The sequence below is a fragment of the Leptonychotes weddellii genome, chromosome 4 (assembly GCF_054177405.1).
Source record: "Leptonychotes weddellii isolate Sample4059 chromosome 4, ASM5417740v2, whole genome shotgun sequence".
NCBI lineage: Eukaryota > Metazoa > Chordata > Mammalia > Carnivora > Phocidae > Leptonychotes > Leptonychotes weddellii.
This window is the reverse complement of record NC_138372.1, coordinates 140,228,480-140,244,687: the sequence shown is the minus strand read 5'-3', so window position 1 is coordinate 140,244,687 and position 16,208 is coordinate 140,228,480. Positions and strand designations below refer to the sequence as shown.

The window sequence follows — 16,208 nt, the reverse complement described above, 5'->3', positions numbered from 1 at the left end:
CAGCTTGGAAGTGCTGAGACACGGACGCTATAAATGGGGCTGCGAAGTCACTTGCCATCCACCGGGACAGGAAGGAAATTCACATTGATGGTGCAATGGACCGAGCATGGGGTTTCACGGGCAGGCATGTCCCAGCTCCCTGTTTGCAGGCGGTGGCATCCTGCCTTTCAGTCTTGGTTTCTTCATCTGTGAGGGGGGCCAAGGAGGCTCACCTGGCAGGACTGCTTTACTGATTAGAGAGAAGAGCGTGTGTGCGAGGCACCCAGCTCTGTACCTGGCGCGGGGCCATAATTATTATAAGGTGACCGACACCATGTGACCTACATTTGTTGTCTCACTGAATCCTCACAACAGACCCTCAAAAGATGCTATTATTTCCGCTGAAAGGAAGTGAGCCTCTGAGAGGCTCCACAATTTACAACACCTCCCCCTGGGCACACAGTTGGAAAATGACACGTTAGGATTTGTCTCCTGCACCTGAGGCCTGTGCTCTGTTTTTCCTGGCCGGCTGGCTGCCAGCCCCTATTTCACAGTCCATCCCATGGCTGATGTAGCTATTAGAACAGAAGGACATAGTCTCTCTGGAGAATGAATGAAATAAAAAGGCAAACAAAAATTTGGGGCTCTCTCCCTGGCACATGGCCATGTTATGGAAAAGAATCAGAAAGGGCAATATTAATCACCCCTTTTTCTTTTTTTTTTTATTCATTTGAGACACAGAGATAGAGAGAGAGAGAATATGAGCAGGGGGAGAAGCAGGCCCCCTGCCGAGCAGGAAGCCCGATGCGGGGCTTGATGCAGGGCTCAATCCCAGGACCCTGGGATCATGACCCAAGCCGAAGGCAGACGCTTAACCAACTGAGCCACCCAGGCGCCCCACCCCTTTTTCTTTTAAAGTGGAGTTTCACCTGGAGAAGGCCTAGCTAAAAAACTAAAACTGCAAAGCTCGGGCTGACAATAACACAGACATGCTCTCTGCTGGGTTAAAAAACCTGGGTGATCCGTTGTCTGATTGTGTCAGGATCTTCTAATAGGTCCCATATTCCTATGAGAATTAAGAATACACTCCAAAAAAAAAAAAAATACACTCCTTCTGATGCTGGTTTCTACGGTCTTCCCTGCGGGGTGGCTTGCGGGAACAATCCAAGGTAATTGAAGGAGACATAAAGTGCTGAAATAGTTTAGGAGCTCACTGCCAGAGAAACGGGGAAGGATAGCCCAGCTGTGTGAACCACTAACAACAACAAAATGTCTCTCACCCTGTCGTACCCTGTCTTACCAAGAACCATGTTGAACTTTGGAATCTTAGCAATCTTTGGATTCTTAGGAATAGCCCTGATTCCTTCCTTCTTTCCACCTCCTACACCCATTCCATCAGCAAATCTTAATGTTTCTATTTCCAAAATAGAAACTTCTATCCATCTACCCTCTTCCTTGCCACTAACATCCCTCCCCAGGGCCACTGTGGGAGTCTCCTCAATGGTCTCCTGCTTGCATTCCTGCCTCCTTCTAGTCCATTCTTCTGTTAATAGTCTTGTATTTATTTATTTAGTAAAAGATTTACTTATTTGAGAGAGAACATGTGCACGTGTGCACGTGGGGGGAGGGACAGACTCTTCAAGCAGACTCCCCGCTGAGCACAGAGGGGGGGGGGGGCCCGCCACTCCACTCTCTGTCCAACAACCCATGATGAGATCACAACCTGAGCCGAAACCAAGAGCCTGACGCTCAAACGACTGGGCTACCCAGGTGCCCCTCCTGTTAATGTTCTTTTAGCAGTTATCACCATCTTAAATTATCGTGATGATTTATTTCTTTTCGTCTGTTTTTATTGTGTTTCCTTCACTAGAATGCCAGCTTGATGAGGGCAGGGGGCCAGGTCTGTTTTATTCTTCACTCACATTGAAGCTTTGAGATAAATACACATGGAGTAAATGAAAGTGTGAGTGAATACATAACTTTAAATATTAAGTCACGTTTGGGTTTTTTTTTTTAAGATTTTATTTATTTGACAGAGAGAGAGCGAGCACAGGTAGGGGGAGCTGCAGAGGGAGAGGGAGAAGCAGGCTTCCTGCTGAGGGAGCCCGATGTGGGGCTCGATCCCAGGACCCTGGGATCATGACCTGAGCCAAAGGCAGACACTCAACCAAATGAGCCACCCAGGTGCCTCTTGAGTCACGTTTGTAATTTGCCTGCCCAGAAAATTCTTATGAGAATGGCTTCCCAGACTGCTGGGATGGGGAAAAGGACCTTCTATATTTTGATGACTCCTGAAAAGAACATGTTGGGAACACAATTTGGGGCAGGGGTTGCAAATGCCAATGTCTCAGGGCTCAGGCAGGTAACACCAATCTGGAAGCTGCTGTGTGTAAGCCACAATGAGTGGTGGGGGCCATGACAATCTAGAGACCTCGTAACTTAGCTAATGCACCCTTATCAGCTGCAGCCAACTGTAGCCGAGTGGCAGTAAGAGACCAGAGGTGTAAGATCTCCCAAATTTTCAAAAGAAGACGGAAAGTTTGTATATCAACTAGAATTGGGTTTGGCTGTGAGTAGTGACATGAAACAGTAGCTTAAATGAGGTAGAAGTATATTTCTCTCTCACAAAAAGAGGTCTGGGGTGTGCAATCCATGGAGACTCAGTGGAACGAGGAACCTAGGCTTCTTCTAATTTATTGCTCAGCTCAGCATGGCTTCCATTCTCAAGGTCACCTCATGACCCAGCGGACTGCTGTGGCTCCAGCCATTACCTCTTCATTCTAGGAAGCAGGAAGGAAAAGGAGAAAAGGAGACTTCCTGGAGGCTTCCATGCCCCACTATTATTTTTCATTGGCCAGAACTAAATCATATAGCTACTCCTAGCTGCAAAGGAGGCTGAAAAATATAATCTTTTTTCTAAGTGGATATGGGCCCAGCTAAGGAAGAACGGGAGGATGGATAATGGAGTTCTAAACTAGAAGTCCCTACCAGAGCTGGCTTTTTCTGTGAAATTCTCGGGTTTTAACACCATGACAGACAAACAGTAAGCATGTCTGTCATCTGGTCCAGCAGAGATACTGCTGGTTTGTGACCCTGCTTGGGGGAGCAAACATGGATGGGATACATTTCTGTGGCAGGTGGGGTAGCTGGCGAGTGGGGCTGGTGAGGGTCATTAGCAGGTGAAGGTTAACAGGGAGTCCAAACAGGAGTGTGTTCAGGTAGCCTGGGGTAGCGGGGAGCACTGTGGAGGTGATGGCGGGACAGGGCGAGGAGGTACAGTCCTTGGCCTGTGCACCCAAGGAGCGCTTGGGGCCTGGGCAGATCAGGGAGGTTCCTGGTGGCCCCTGTTCCTCTCAGCTTGAAGTCTTAGCAGCTCTTCTGACAGGTGCGATGTCAAGCTCCTCTAAATCGTGAGGTCTCTCCTCTTTCTGACCTTCACCAAAGATGCCCTCTTGAGCTAGGTCAGGGTCACCCTCTCTGGAGGGATAAGGAAGCCTGGGCCAGACCCAAAATCCCCAAGCTCCCCAGCCCTTCTCAGTCACTGCTGTCACCCTCTCAGACTGGGGCTCAGCTTCCTCTCAGACCTTGTGAAATGGCTCAGCCTCCCAGCCACATTAGACCTTCTTGCCAGGAAAGGCACCACGCTATACATCGGAAAAATCCCGGGATTTGCAGGCAGACTTCTCTCCCTTGAGTCTCTGCTCAATTGGAGAATAGTGGTCTCCTTACTTACTTCATAAGGCTTTTTGAAGGGTTCACAGAGATCACTTATATAAAAGACATTTCTGTCAAAGAAAAAAATCTAAACAGCCCTAAATATAAATTTAAGGTTCCAGTAAAGACTCTCTATATTGTCCATATGGGCTTGAAACTGATGACTTTATCGACACAAACTTCACGACAGAAAGTGATGGTAAGGGGCGCCTGGGTGGCTCAGTTGGTTAAGCAACTGCCTTCGGCTCAGGTCATGATCCTGGAGTCCCGGGATCGAGTCCCACGTCGGGCTCCCTGCTCAGCAGGGAGTCTGCCTCTCGCTCTGACCCTCCTCCCTCTCATGCTCTCTATCTCATTCTCTCTCTCAAATAAATAAATAAAATCTTTAAAAAAATAAATAAATAAATATGTCCAGCTAAGTAGGGTTTAAGAGAGAAACCTATTCTGAATGTAAAAGTGAGTTCCACTGTGGAACAATTCACAACAACTGTTAGAGTCAGGATATACAAATGTGACCGGCCAGACTCCAAATCTCTCAACATCTGCAAGGTGCCTGGTGCAGGGTTGGTATTTAATGTTAAATGGATAAATACACAGTCTACGGAAGGAAGGAAGGAAGGAAGGAAGGAAGGAAGGAAGGAAGGGCACTATTTTCCTGTGTTTGAGGAATAACAAAATTGGCAGGTCATGAGGCCGTTTCTAAATTGTAATCTAGGCATGTCAATTCTCTGGACCATATTATATAAACACACCATCAGGCTGCCTATTTCTGCTAAACACGGAGTTTATTGGTACTGTCTGGTACATCTTTAGTCCTGCCTTTCACAATCCAGGCTATGTTAACAGTCCTTTAAAAATCATGTTACATTACTTTGGAGGAAGTACTTCCACCTGAACATGTTTAAAGAAATGTTAGATAATAACATTTTCCCCACCTCTGATGTCTAACACAGGGCGCATCAGTCTCATGTCAACGTGAATGCACGGCAACCAGGTCCGGGCTTTCTAAAGCAACTCCTTCACAGACAGCACATGGCACAGTCCTGGCGCCGTGGTCGAGAGGCCAGAGCGAAGCCGTGTATGCTGCTGGTGGGTTCTGGATCATCGCCCTCTTGTGAGCTATGTCCGCGCTTTGATCAACCATCGCAAATGACCCAACTAGAGAGAACAAACACCAAGAGCACAAGCAGAGAGGCCTGGAAAGCTCTGTAAATGCGGTGTCTGGCTGAGCCCTGAAGGGCGTCCCAGGTTGGGTGCGTGGACCATGGTGACCGCGGTATTGTGGTACGGAGGCTGACGTGGACACCGGTATGGGGGGCGGACATGGAAGGCAGATGAGAAACGGGTGTGACTGCCTCATGGAGAGCTCCCAAAACACGCTGTGGGTGTTGGGGGGGTTAGTTTGCGTGACAGGGGATCTGAATCTGTCTCCTACTGAGCTAAGGAAACAAGTAGAGCTGGGAGTTTTCCTGGTTCGTGATTTCTCCTATAACTGGGTTTGCAGTTGGGTGAAAGACAGCTGTTAAGTGAACACGGTAAGCTTTCTGATGGCAGTATTGGCGGTATTCCGAAGGAACGAACCAAAGAACTAGCTGGCCCGCAACAGCGCACACGACCACGCGCAGGAGAGCTCAGAACCCACGTGAGCATCTCTCACCAGGGAACCTACTCCTGCTGGTCTCTGTTTCATCACCCACCTGTGGCTTTCGCTCACCACTTTTCCATCAGACCACACTGCAGGAGTTGCAAAGAGGCAAACTGCACATTTGCAGCTTATTACCCTAGGCAAGTACTGTGCCAATTCATCAACGTGGTAAGTAGGAGGCAGAGAATGTCCCAAAAGCCCAGGCGGCCACTGGCCTGCCAGGTAAGAGTGTCTCAAGCAGCAGCATTCTTCACACCCAGCAAGGGCCACCCACTTCTTTGAGACTCCTTGATGGGGTCCAGCATGTGGAGGGCACCAAAGAAGTCCGTCCGCCCTTCTAGTAGAACACTCTGCTAGTTAACACAGTTCTTCGCCATTCTTCGATTTCTGTCCACCTGTCGGATACTGTCTGTAACGTTAATGGTGACTTCTTTTGCAGACATTCGCTTAGCATCTCTTTTAGCCTGTTAAAGTTTAACATCATGAATTGAGTTAGTAGAAAATATTCAAATTTGCATTCATCTCTTGAGATTGTTACATAAACGTGCACATGCGCAAACAAACACACACACACACAGGCAGGAAGAAGAACCCACGAGAACACATGCACATATACTCCTTTTCAGAGGTTTCTCTGCTGAAACTCTAATACTGACCTAGCACAGAGCCTGGCATAAGGCATGCTCAGTAAAACATTGCGGAATGAATGCATTTATCGCTAAGGTCCATCAAGGGGTAGTGTGGAAGGTTCCACAGTTAGCTTTAGTAAAGCAGCGAAGGAGTGGAGCTGGAGCCAGACAGACTTTGTGGTTCAAACACTGACTAGATAATTCCACCATGAGCAAGTTTTTTTCTAACCTAACCCTCAGTTTTCTCATCCGTAAAATAGGGAATATTAATAGTACCTATCTCACCAGATTATTGTAAGGATTAAATAAGGTCATGCATTAAGGGACTCAGCATAATGCCTGTCACTAAAAAAAAAATGACCACGGGGGCCCTTGGTGGCTCAGTCGTTAAGCGTCTGCCTTCGGCTCAGGTCACGATCTCAGGGTCCTGGGATCAAGGCCCGCATCGGGCTCCCTGCTCAGAGGGGAGTCTGCTTCTCCCTCTCCCACTCCCCCTGCTTGTGTTCCCTCTCTGGCTGTCTCTCACTCTGTCAAATAAATAAACTCTTTAAAAAAAAACCACAAAAAGATTTAGTAAGTATAACAAGTAGAAAGTAAGACAGATTATCCACTTCTAAGTGAAGATAAACCAATGATAAAAGTCCAGAGTTCATATTAAATACTAAAGCACTGACTAAACTGTAGGTTCTTCAACTATATGTGTCCCACCTCAAGAGTAAACTTTAACTAGTGGGGAGTGATTTTGTGCCCATTCTGCTCAACTGCTTGGAGTGAGCACGGGAGGGGTCACAGGAGTTGCCTCCACAGTGGATGGACAGAGACAGGTGGCACCCAATCCCCAGCCCAGGAAGACCTGGTGCCTAGCTCCTGGGAGCGGAGTCAGTAAATAACTTCCCAGTTAGCTGGCCCAATGCGGGGGTACAAAGGCCTGGCCATTTGGACACAAAGCAGGCCAGCTCTGACAAGCCGCTAGGCTCTACAGGTCCCCCCGGGGTGGGGTCAGCTGCAGCTGCTGCTCAGCCTGCATCTGGCTGGCTCACCTCCTCCGTCTGGCCACTCCTGCTTCCATCCGTCCTCACCACAGTGGTTGATGCCCAATGAGCATCCTGTATAATGACATCTCAACGTCTGCCTCCTGGAAAACACGGTCCGCCTCAGATCTGAGGGAGCATCTCCCAGGGCGTGAGCATCTCCCCATGCTGGGTGTGAGTGTGGATAGATGCATGTTCGTAATATAATATGACCCCTGAATACAAGACAACTACTTTATCCGTAGTGCATCCAGAGACATGGTGGACTATGGGGCCACTGGAGAAAAAGAAAGTGGCCTGTTTGATTTACTAACAAATGATCTGTAGTTTGTAACTTGTCACATAAATCCTGTGTAGTAGCTGCTGGGATGCCCCTTCCAGATTCTCTTACATGCCTGCTGTATCCATCCCCCAACTGCTGTGAGTTTTGGCAGCTAACGGCTCACAGCAGCACCCATGTTTTGAAAATTGCCCTCATCTGATCAGAGCCACCTTGCTCAGAAATGCGACAGAGGTCACACACTAATTCCTGGAGACAGCCCAAAGCCAATGTCTCATTGTTGGGGATACAAAAGGCTGGCCATTTTGCCTTGAGGGGATATAAATCTATGGCATCTTCATGCTCCAGAGCCCCTGTGGGATCAGGCTCCATGTGGGATTCAGCAGAGCTCATATAAGCCTGAACTGGGTCCTCTGCCCCAGAAATTGTGAAATCTTGCTTTCAATCAATTGCTTGCACAAGAATCCTCGTCTTGGGCTCTGCTTCTAGGGAACCTGACCTAAGAATACTTTATGGGTGATCTGAGGGGCGTTTAGGGGATAATTTTGTCTATATGCAATTTTAGTCCTGTCCGTTGATGTCATGAGCTAGGACTTCACTGTTCTCCTCTTCATGTTCCCAGTGCCTGGCACCATCTGAAACAGAGCAGGCTCTCTACTGAAGTTTGGTTGAATTAGTGGATGAATGAATGAATGAGCACACTGCATTTGTCAATGCGCCCTTGTTTGAACAACCAGAAGTCAATGCTGTTTTAAGGACTTAGTCTTACTCTCAGCTTTTCCAAGCCTGAACTGGCACCAGGGTAAGCAGTGACTTTGATGGGTTTATTTTTCCCTAAAAGCAGAGAACTCCTAAAGTCCCACAAACAATTTTGTCTCCTAAAGAAAGAAAAGTGCGGCAATTAGGAGGCCGATTCCATCTGATTTGCGTTCTGGGTGTTGCTGCATACAAGCCTTGCGGACAGGGCATGGAATGGAGACACAGAGGCTTTATTTGAAATGAGCCAAGTTGACAGCAGCTTCCCCTCAAACCAGGAGGCAGTAAGAGAGCTTTCCACAATGGAAATGTAAACTTTCCAAACAGTATAACTGCTTTTCTTTAGAGTTCCTGGCAAGATTTCACAAAAGGTTATTAAAGATTATACACAGAAAATGCTCTGTTCTGTATTTTAGTCTGCTTTTCTAAGCTTAAAAATATAAGCAAAAATTCAATAGTTGGATGATTCTTCATTTCCTTGCCTGTTTAAGCGTCCAAAGCTACACAATAGTCACTCCCAGAACAGCCACAGAATATGCATGGTTTTAATCTCAAGAACAACGGGGCAATTTCTGTTTTTTCTTTTTGCAGTTTCTTAAATCTGGATATCCAAAGCCCATCCAAAGTGGCATTATTTAGAGCACAAGCTTTGGGGCCAGACAGAGCTCGCCTTAGGGCAAGGCTTTGTCACCAGTTAGCTGCTGCAAGATATGCTGCTTTAGCCTCTCAGTCTCAGTTCCCTTACCTGAAACATGGGGCACTAATGCCTGATTCTTTGTGGGCCTTTTTGAGAGAATTAAGCATGTCACTCAGCATTAATAGGGTGACCAACTTTTCCCAACTGGCCCAAGATTGGCCCGTTTTAAAACTGGAAGTCCTCCGTTCTGGCAACCTGGTCAGGCCCCCACAAACCAGGATGGTCGGTCAGTCCAGTTAGAGCTGCCATTAATTCTATTTGCAAAATGATGATGTCAAACATTCTAAATTTCAGCTGAAAACCTTCTTATTCTACCAGAACTATGGGTCTTGCTGCAGCTTCTTCTAAACAACACCGACGGTAAGCCTGCGCCGTATGCATTTGGATAAAGGGCAACTGAAGTTCTGTACTCCCGTGGTGGGTACAGCCTCTAAGCCATAAACAAGTCCACTCTCAAATAATCACGCTGTACGAACTCTATCAAGTTAAACAGAACAACAAGGCATTCTCTTGCAAGTGCTTTATGAAAGAGCAATGCAGACATTCGGGGGTGGGTCGTTGCTGGAATCTAGGTACACCTTGGAAATCTCAGATTTCAAGCCCAAATGAGAGGGAGAAAGAGAACTACAATGCCAGGTTATTTTCTCTAGAAGCCCTCTTGAGAAGTTGCGTTGCCCTCCTATAAGAGAAGAGCTATCGGGATACACGGAACAATTTTCCTATTTAGTTCCTCAGACAGTGTGTAGAAGAGACCTTTTCCCCTATGATGTGCTTCTCAGCCAGCCAAACCTTTTTATTTCACAGCCCACTCCCTTTATTTAACTACAGGAAAAGAAAACATGTCCCATTTGCAATTACTGGCTTAAAAAAAAAAAAAATCTCCTGGTTTGCAACTCAGTGATGAGAGAAACCTAGTTGGCACCTTTTTCTTCTGTGGCTCTCTGCTCATTCAATCCTTCTCCCACTTCTAAAATTCTTGCTTTGTGAGTTTTATCAGCACTGACTCTTGTTAATGGGCCACCTCTTGTTTCTCACTCAGCTTTACAGCTTTTCTCTTCTTCCCTCTGCCTCATTTTCATTTCTGCAGGTTTAGAACTCTATGAATCATGGATTTTAGTCCTCTTGATGCTGCCTCTTTAATTAAAAGTAATTTATCGGCTGCCGTTTCTCAAGGGTAACCAGATTGACTGTGATAACTTCCTGGCAGCCTCGAACTCAGATGAACCTGTTTCTCTTGGGGTTTTAGAAGTCGACGACCCAGCTCATTCTCTATGGAAGTAAGGGCAGTGTGCCTGGACTCAGGGGTGCAGCTGAGTCTGCTCACCACTTCTCACGTCCCCCCAACATGGGAATACAGATGTTCTCAACTTTACTTTGACTCCACAAATACATCTATACCTAACACGGGATCATCTGAACCTTTTCACAGTTCCTCACACACAACAAAGATAAGCAAGGCTTACTGAGATTATGATTTAGCAGACATCGATTTTTCTATAACTGTATTTTTTATTTTTAAAATCAATACAAAATTATAGTAAAAGAAATTCAAAGAGTAGAGAAGGCACAATGAAAGGCACTGTTATGCTCTGGCCACACTTGTGCTTCTCCCAGGGGTAAACACAGCTAATGATTTCTCTCTCCCAGTATTCTTTACTTCCTTCCTGGCCTTAACCGTGGTTTGGATTATGTATTTGCTTTTTCACTTGCATATTTTCCACATCCTCATCAGATTATAAACTTCAAGAAGGTAGGGACCCAGTGTGTTGCGTTCACCAGAATATATCCCCAGAATATAATTTAGTGCCTACCACGTAATAGACACCCAACAAATAACTTGATGAGCACATGTATAAAAAGAAATCTTCAGAAAGAAGACAAAAAATGTCCTGGGAAGGGGTGCCTGGGTGGCTCAGTCGTTAAGCGTCTGCCTTCGGCTCAGGTCATGATCCCAGGGTCCTGGGACCAAGCCCCACATCAGGCTCCCTGCTCCGCGGGAAGCCTGCTTCTCCCTCTCCCGCTCCCCCTGCTTGTGTTCCCTCTCTCACTGCGTCTCTCTCTGTCAAATAAATAAAATCTTTAAAAAAAAAAATGTCCTGGGAATAGCACACCTGTTTGTACTGCCCTGCCCTAGAACTTTCATACAGTATTTACATTATGCTTACAATTGATTGTTTCTTGCGCCATCCCTGAGAGACAGCCAGAAATAGTACTGCACTCCCTTTCCCAATGAGACAGGGGAATTCACTCAAGCCAACATAATTTGCCCAAGGCCAATGTCAATGAAGACGGTGGGTTGAACTAAAGATGGTGGACCCGGGTCCCACATCCAGCCTCCCACAACTCTGCCAAAGCTTACTCTGAATTCTCCACTGTTTTTTGGTAATGGGAAGGAAGAACATGGGGTTTGGAGGCAGACAGATCTGGGTTTTAAGTCTAACAGAGCCACATCACTATTCCTTGGGCCATGTTGGCCAAATACCTAACCTTCCTGAGCCTGTTTTCCCGAGTGGGAAATGCTGCTTCCCCCTTAGAGAGAGGGGTAAAGATGATGCCATATGCAGTGTGTTTGGCTCATGGTAGACACTGAAAATATCAGCTCCCCTCTCTTCCTTCCCAAAAGATTAAAGACTGAGCCTTGTCAGCTGCAACTCAAGACATTTTTCTTCTTTTCAGTCAAGCCCCATTAAAGGGAAACAGATAACAACTAACGTCTAGCTATTCCTGAATTCTGTGATTTTACTTGCTGCTGCTTCATGGCATTCATTCGAGGTCATCAGGAAACATTTGATCGTAGCAACTCCACCCAGGGCCAGATGCTAGGCTCCAAAGGCAGGGGTCAGGTTACGCCTCAGGCAAAACTCTCCAGAACCCCCCAAGCCTGGAGCAAATCCTGTGCCGACCACAGCCTCATGCATGGTACTCACTTAGGCTACTCAGCATAGGGGTTTATATCTATCTGGTAGCAAGTGCCAAAAGGAGTTGTTGCTTTTCAACTTGAACCTCAGGTAGATCAAACACTAGGAAGGCAGAAGAACCTGCTTGAGAAAAGTACTGGGGATCCCACAGTACAGTCATCAATCATATGATGGTGGCGCCGGGTAGGAGTGGTGCTGTGGGAAAACTTTCTAATCCTAGTGAAGTTCTAGGCCAGCCTCATTCAATCAAGGAGGCCCAGTCAAGGATTTCTCAGATGCTGAGATGTCAGGAAGGTCCCAAGGAGTTAGTGAGTACATACTAGATTCATAACCCTGAAGTAGGCTCAGGGGGCAAGGGAATAATGAATAAGGAGGTCTCTGCCCTGAGAGTCTTCCAGTAGGATTGGTGTTTCTACAGACCCTTAGATGAATAGTGAGTCTTGCAATTCTTCATGTATATAAGGTGGCAGCCAGCAGATAGATAGCTGCAAATATGGAGGTAGTGAAATCACCACACACACACCCCTCCACATCCCTATACTGCTAAATTCCCTCCTTTCCCAGGCTCAAACGAAAATGTGTATCAAAGTGCCCTTCTGACAGGTCTCCCTCTCTGGTTTTCCTCAATGGTTTCTTTTGTTCTCTCCCTCCTTTTTTTTTTTTTTTTAAAGATTTTATTTATTTATTTGAGAGAGAGAGAGAATGAGAGACAGCATGAGAGGGAGGAGGGTCAGAGGGAGAAGCAGACTCCCCGCTGAGCAGGGAGCCCGATATGGGACTCGATCCCAGGACTCCAGGATCATGACCTGACCCGAAGGCAGTCGCTTAACCAACTGAGCCACCCAGGCGCCCCTCGCCCTCCTTTTAATGGCATGTTTTTGTTTTGCAAGGAGAAACACATATTTACTTTCCAAACACTTCTCATATATCTCCTATTACCACCACCCCGGAGAAATTCTGGGCTTATCCCATCCTCCTTTCTGGAGCAGGCCTCCCTCTTTGGCCACAGCCATTTCTGGCTGAAGTCCATCTTTCCTGGACTGGACCGAGCCTGGCCACCGGTCAGACACTGGGTTGGGGCGGGGGAGGGGGCAGGAGCAGAAGGAGGAAGCTCCTCTGCTGAGAACCAGTCAGGACATCGGTAGAGTTCTTCGGCACAGTCTGGCCACTTTGTCAAGAATAATAAAGTAACTCACAATGATGCAGCTTCTGAAGACATGCGGGCTCATTGGGAGGCCAGTCACACACTCAAGTTTCGTCTGCTCAGAGCTGTATCCACACATACATTTCTACCTTAGCTGAATACCTGAGGAGATAGTTCTGGGGGAGAAAAACAGGAGTCCTAAGGCTGAGGAAACGGCACATTCAGCCTGGAGAGCAAATGTTTGGAGGCAGCCCAGAGTTTCCTGAACAATTAATTAGCAGGACAGAAGAGCAGCTACAGGACTTGCTCCTGGGTTTTTGTCAAGCTCAGGGAAGAGGCTGGGGGAAGGAGACCCAGTCAAGGATTTCTCAGACGCTGAGACGTCAGGAAGATCCCGAGGGACTGGAGGGAATCAAGACACAGTAGAGAAAGAGAAAGAGCTCTCCACCGAGACAGTTCCAACTTGCCGAATATCCTTACCATCACATTCCTCTTGCTAGTTAGCACCTATTCACACCAGGCGGGAGACAGGGGCCGAGGGGATTGCAAGAAGGAAGCTATGGTCTGTCTGCTGGGACATGAAGTGGCGAGGGGCTCAGAGCAGGAGATGCTGCTACCCGCAGCCATTAGCCCCGCTAGCTGTCCCCAGCGCCCTCCAGAAAGCAGTGCGACCTGTGCGGAGGTGTCTACCTTAATGGGAGGAGTTGCCATCCCCTATTAATGGCCTTTTATTTCCTTGAAATAAACAGCACTGCTTCAAATCGGTGAAGCCCTTGTTCATGTATTCTGTAGTATCTGACCACCCCCAGCCTCACCCCCATTAAAATTGGCAGTCGCTTCAGAGCACAGGACACGTGTTCCTTTTCCACCCCTGGGTCCCTGGCATCAGAACAGTGCCTGGCACCTCGATGGCCCTCCATGGAAGAACATGACATGAATGAATCCAAGGAGTGCTTATAGGAACCAAGCAGAACTCTTCCAGGCCTAGCAAGGATTGCCTCTAACACGCAGACTTGTTTTCTACATCGGAATGTAGGCAGGTGCATAAAGATGCATGCTTCATGAATAGGTTCTTCTGGAGAAAGAAAGCTCTTAGAAAGTGCCCAAAGCCATCAGCCCGGTGGCCGGATGCCGTACAGGGGAACGCGGTGAAATGGTAATAGGTCATCTTGGAGGGGAGAGGAAGAGAGAAGAGGCGAGTGGATACTGCCTGAGCCAGTCACTGAAAAGGCAGGAAGTTTTGGCCCAGAGTATACGGGAGCAGCGAGGAAGAGGTATGTCAAAGGCCCTGGAGGGTTTAGGAAGAAAATGATTTTCCTTGAGCAGATTCACCGCTGAGAGCTATGTTGGGACGAGATAGTGCTGCTGACAGGAGCTTCAATCAGAGGTAAGCTTGGCTTGTAAACCGCCACTGTGGGTAGAAGAACCTCTGCCATGGCTTTTGGGGGGGCGCAAGATGTCTGGCGGCTGGTGAGATCCCAGGACACAAAGACCACTGATGCACTTGAGCAACTGTCTGAACACTCGGAACCGAAGCCCGCTGCTCCCTGATCCTGTTTGGGAAGTGGCTACACCACAGCCATTGCTCCCTGGGTTGTGAAAACAACCTGCATGGATGGCCTATCAACGGGTACCACCTGCTCCCGGGGATGTGCTGGTCAGGTGGGCTAGCTCCTCACCGACCCCCGCCTCCGGGGGGGCCCCACCGTGTGTGTGTGTGTGTGTGTGTGTGTGTGTGTGTGTGTGTGTGTGTGTGTGTGTGTGTGTGGTGCGAGGGCTGCTTCCCTCGGCCATCTCTGAGTTTCCGTTCTCCTCTGTCAACTGGTGACAATATCAACATTTTACAGTCATTGTGAGGATTGGGTGAGATAATAGAACAAAGTGCTTAGTGCCCTATGCCTGCCTGCAAGGCTGCTGTCACGGGCCTAAGGAAGACTAAGCACAACTTACTGGCTTTATTTATGTATTTGTTAAAAGATTTTATTTATTTATCTATTTATTTATTTGAGAGAGAGAGAGAGCAAGGGAGGAGCAGAAGGAGAGAGACAAGCAGACTCCCTGATGAGTGCGGAGCCTGACGTGGGGCTCTATCCCAGGATTCTGAGATCATGACCTGAGCCAAAATCAAGAGTCCGTCCCTTAAGCAATTGAGCCACCCAGGGGCCCCAACTTCCTGGCTTTAAATTCTTATGTTCCATAACTGGAATTCATCCACGGCTCGTTAGCGTGTAAAGCTGGTTAGCATGGAAAACGACTTGTCAGTATCTATAGAAGTCGAATATATCCCCATCCTATGAACCAGCAATTCTACTTCTAGGAATATACGGAAAAGAAATGAATGTCCACCAGCAGGCATGCACACAAAGGTTAACAGCTGTATTGTTCACAGTAGCCCCAGACCAGAAACAACCCAAGTGTCCTTCAATAGAATGGTTACGTTCACATAAGGGGATACACATAACAATGAAAATGAGCAAATCTTTACAACTCACAACAGCACAGATGAGTCTCACCAGCCCCATGTTGAACAAAAGAAGCCAGGCACAAAAGAGCACATACGATATGGTTCCATTTACAAACATCTAAAAAATAAACACAACTGGCCTAGAATCTAGCTAGCTGTCAGAAAAGTGGTTAGGCTGCAGAGGTGGACAGTGACTGGCACATCCCAGTCACCACGGTGAGGGGCACAAGGGAGATTTCTGGGGTACGGAGAATGTTCTGTGTCTTCACATGGATGACGGTTACATGGGTGTGTCGCCTTATAAAGATTCATTGCACTTACAACCGATGTGGGCGTTTTTCTGAATGTACGTTCTTTGTGGTAGATAGCATGATTGCCCTTAATCCTTTGCTGTCTCTCCACTGGGGACAGTGTGTACTTCCTTGCCCTCTTGATGTTGGGCTTGTCCATGTGACCTGCTTGGGCCAAGAGGAGGTTGGCAGGCAGGATACGAGCAGAGACATGAAATGGGTTCGGATAGTTTGGGTTTGCCCTCTTGGGTCTCTACTGTAGTCATGAGAAGGCATGTAGACATGCCTCAGAGATGCTGCTTTTCTGGCCCGATTCCCAAAATAATATACGTGGAACAGCTGGAACTACACGTGGAGCCTGGTGTCGAAAGTCAGGCCTAGCCACTCAACTTGGAACTGATTGTGAGGGGAAAAACCAAAGACGACTGTTCGAAGCCACTGAACCTGGTGTGCTTTGGTATGCAGCATTACTGTGGCCATAAAGGACCAATACCTTATTCTTCAGTAAAGAGTCCGTTCACATCTGTATGCTCCATCTTTATAATAGCGGCCTGTTTCAAGTTCAAGTCACTGGCACCCACCTCCAGCACTTACATGAACAACTCATGTCATAAGTCAAATGAATCGGTTTCCTTTTCTATAAATTGGGGATGATGCTTAC

The 16,208-nt window shown here is 47.4% G+C and overlaps 1 protein-coding gene across 1 annotated transcript in view; it reads right to left on the bottom strand.

Annotated features, from left to right (window-relative positions):
* Nucleotides 1–4,459: 4,459 nt before the first annotated feature.
* BAALC (BAALC binder of MAP3K1 and KLF4) overlaps nt 4,460–16,208 on the bottom strand; it is a 76,033-nt gene continuing 64,284 nt past the window's right edge. The window contains exon 3 of the mRNA XM_006744634.3: nt 4,460–5,802. Within this exon, the coding sequence (XP_006744697.1) occupies nt 5,692–5,802 (111 nt within the window). The 3' untranslated portion in view covers nt 4,460–5,691. The remainder of the gene's footprint in view (nt 5,803–16,208) is intronic.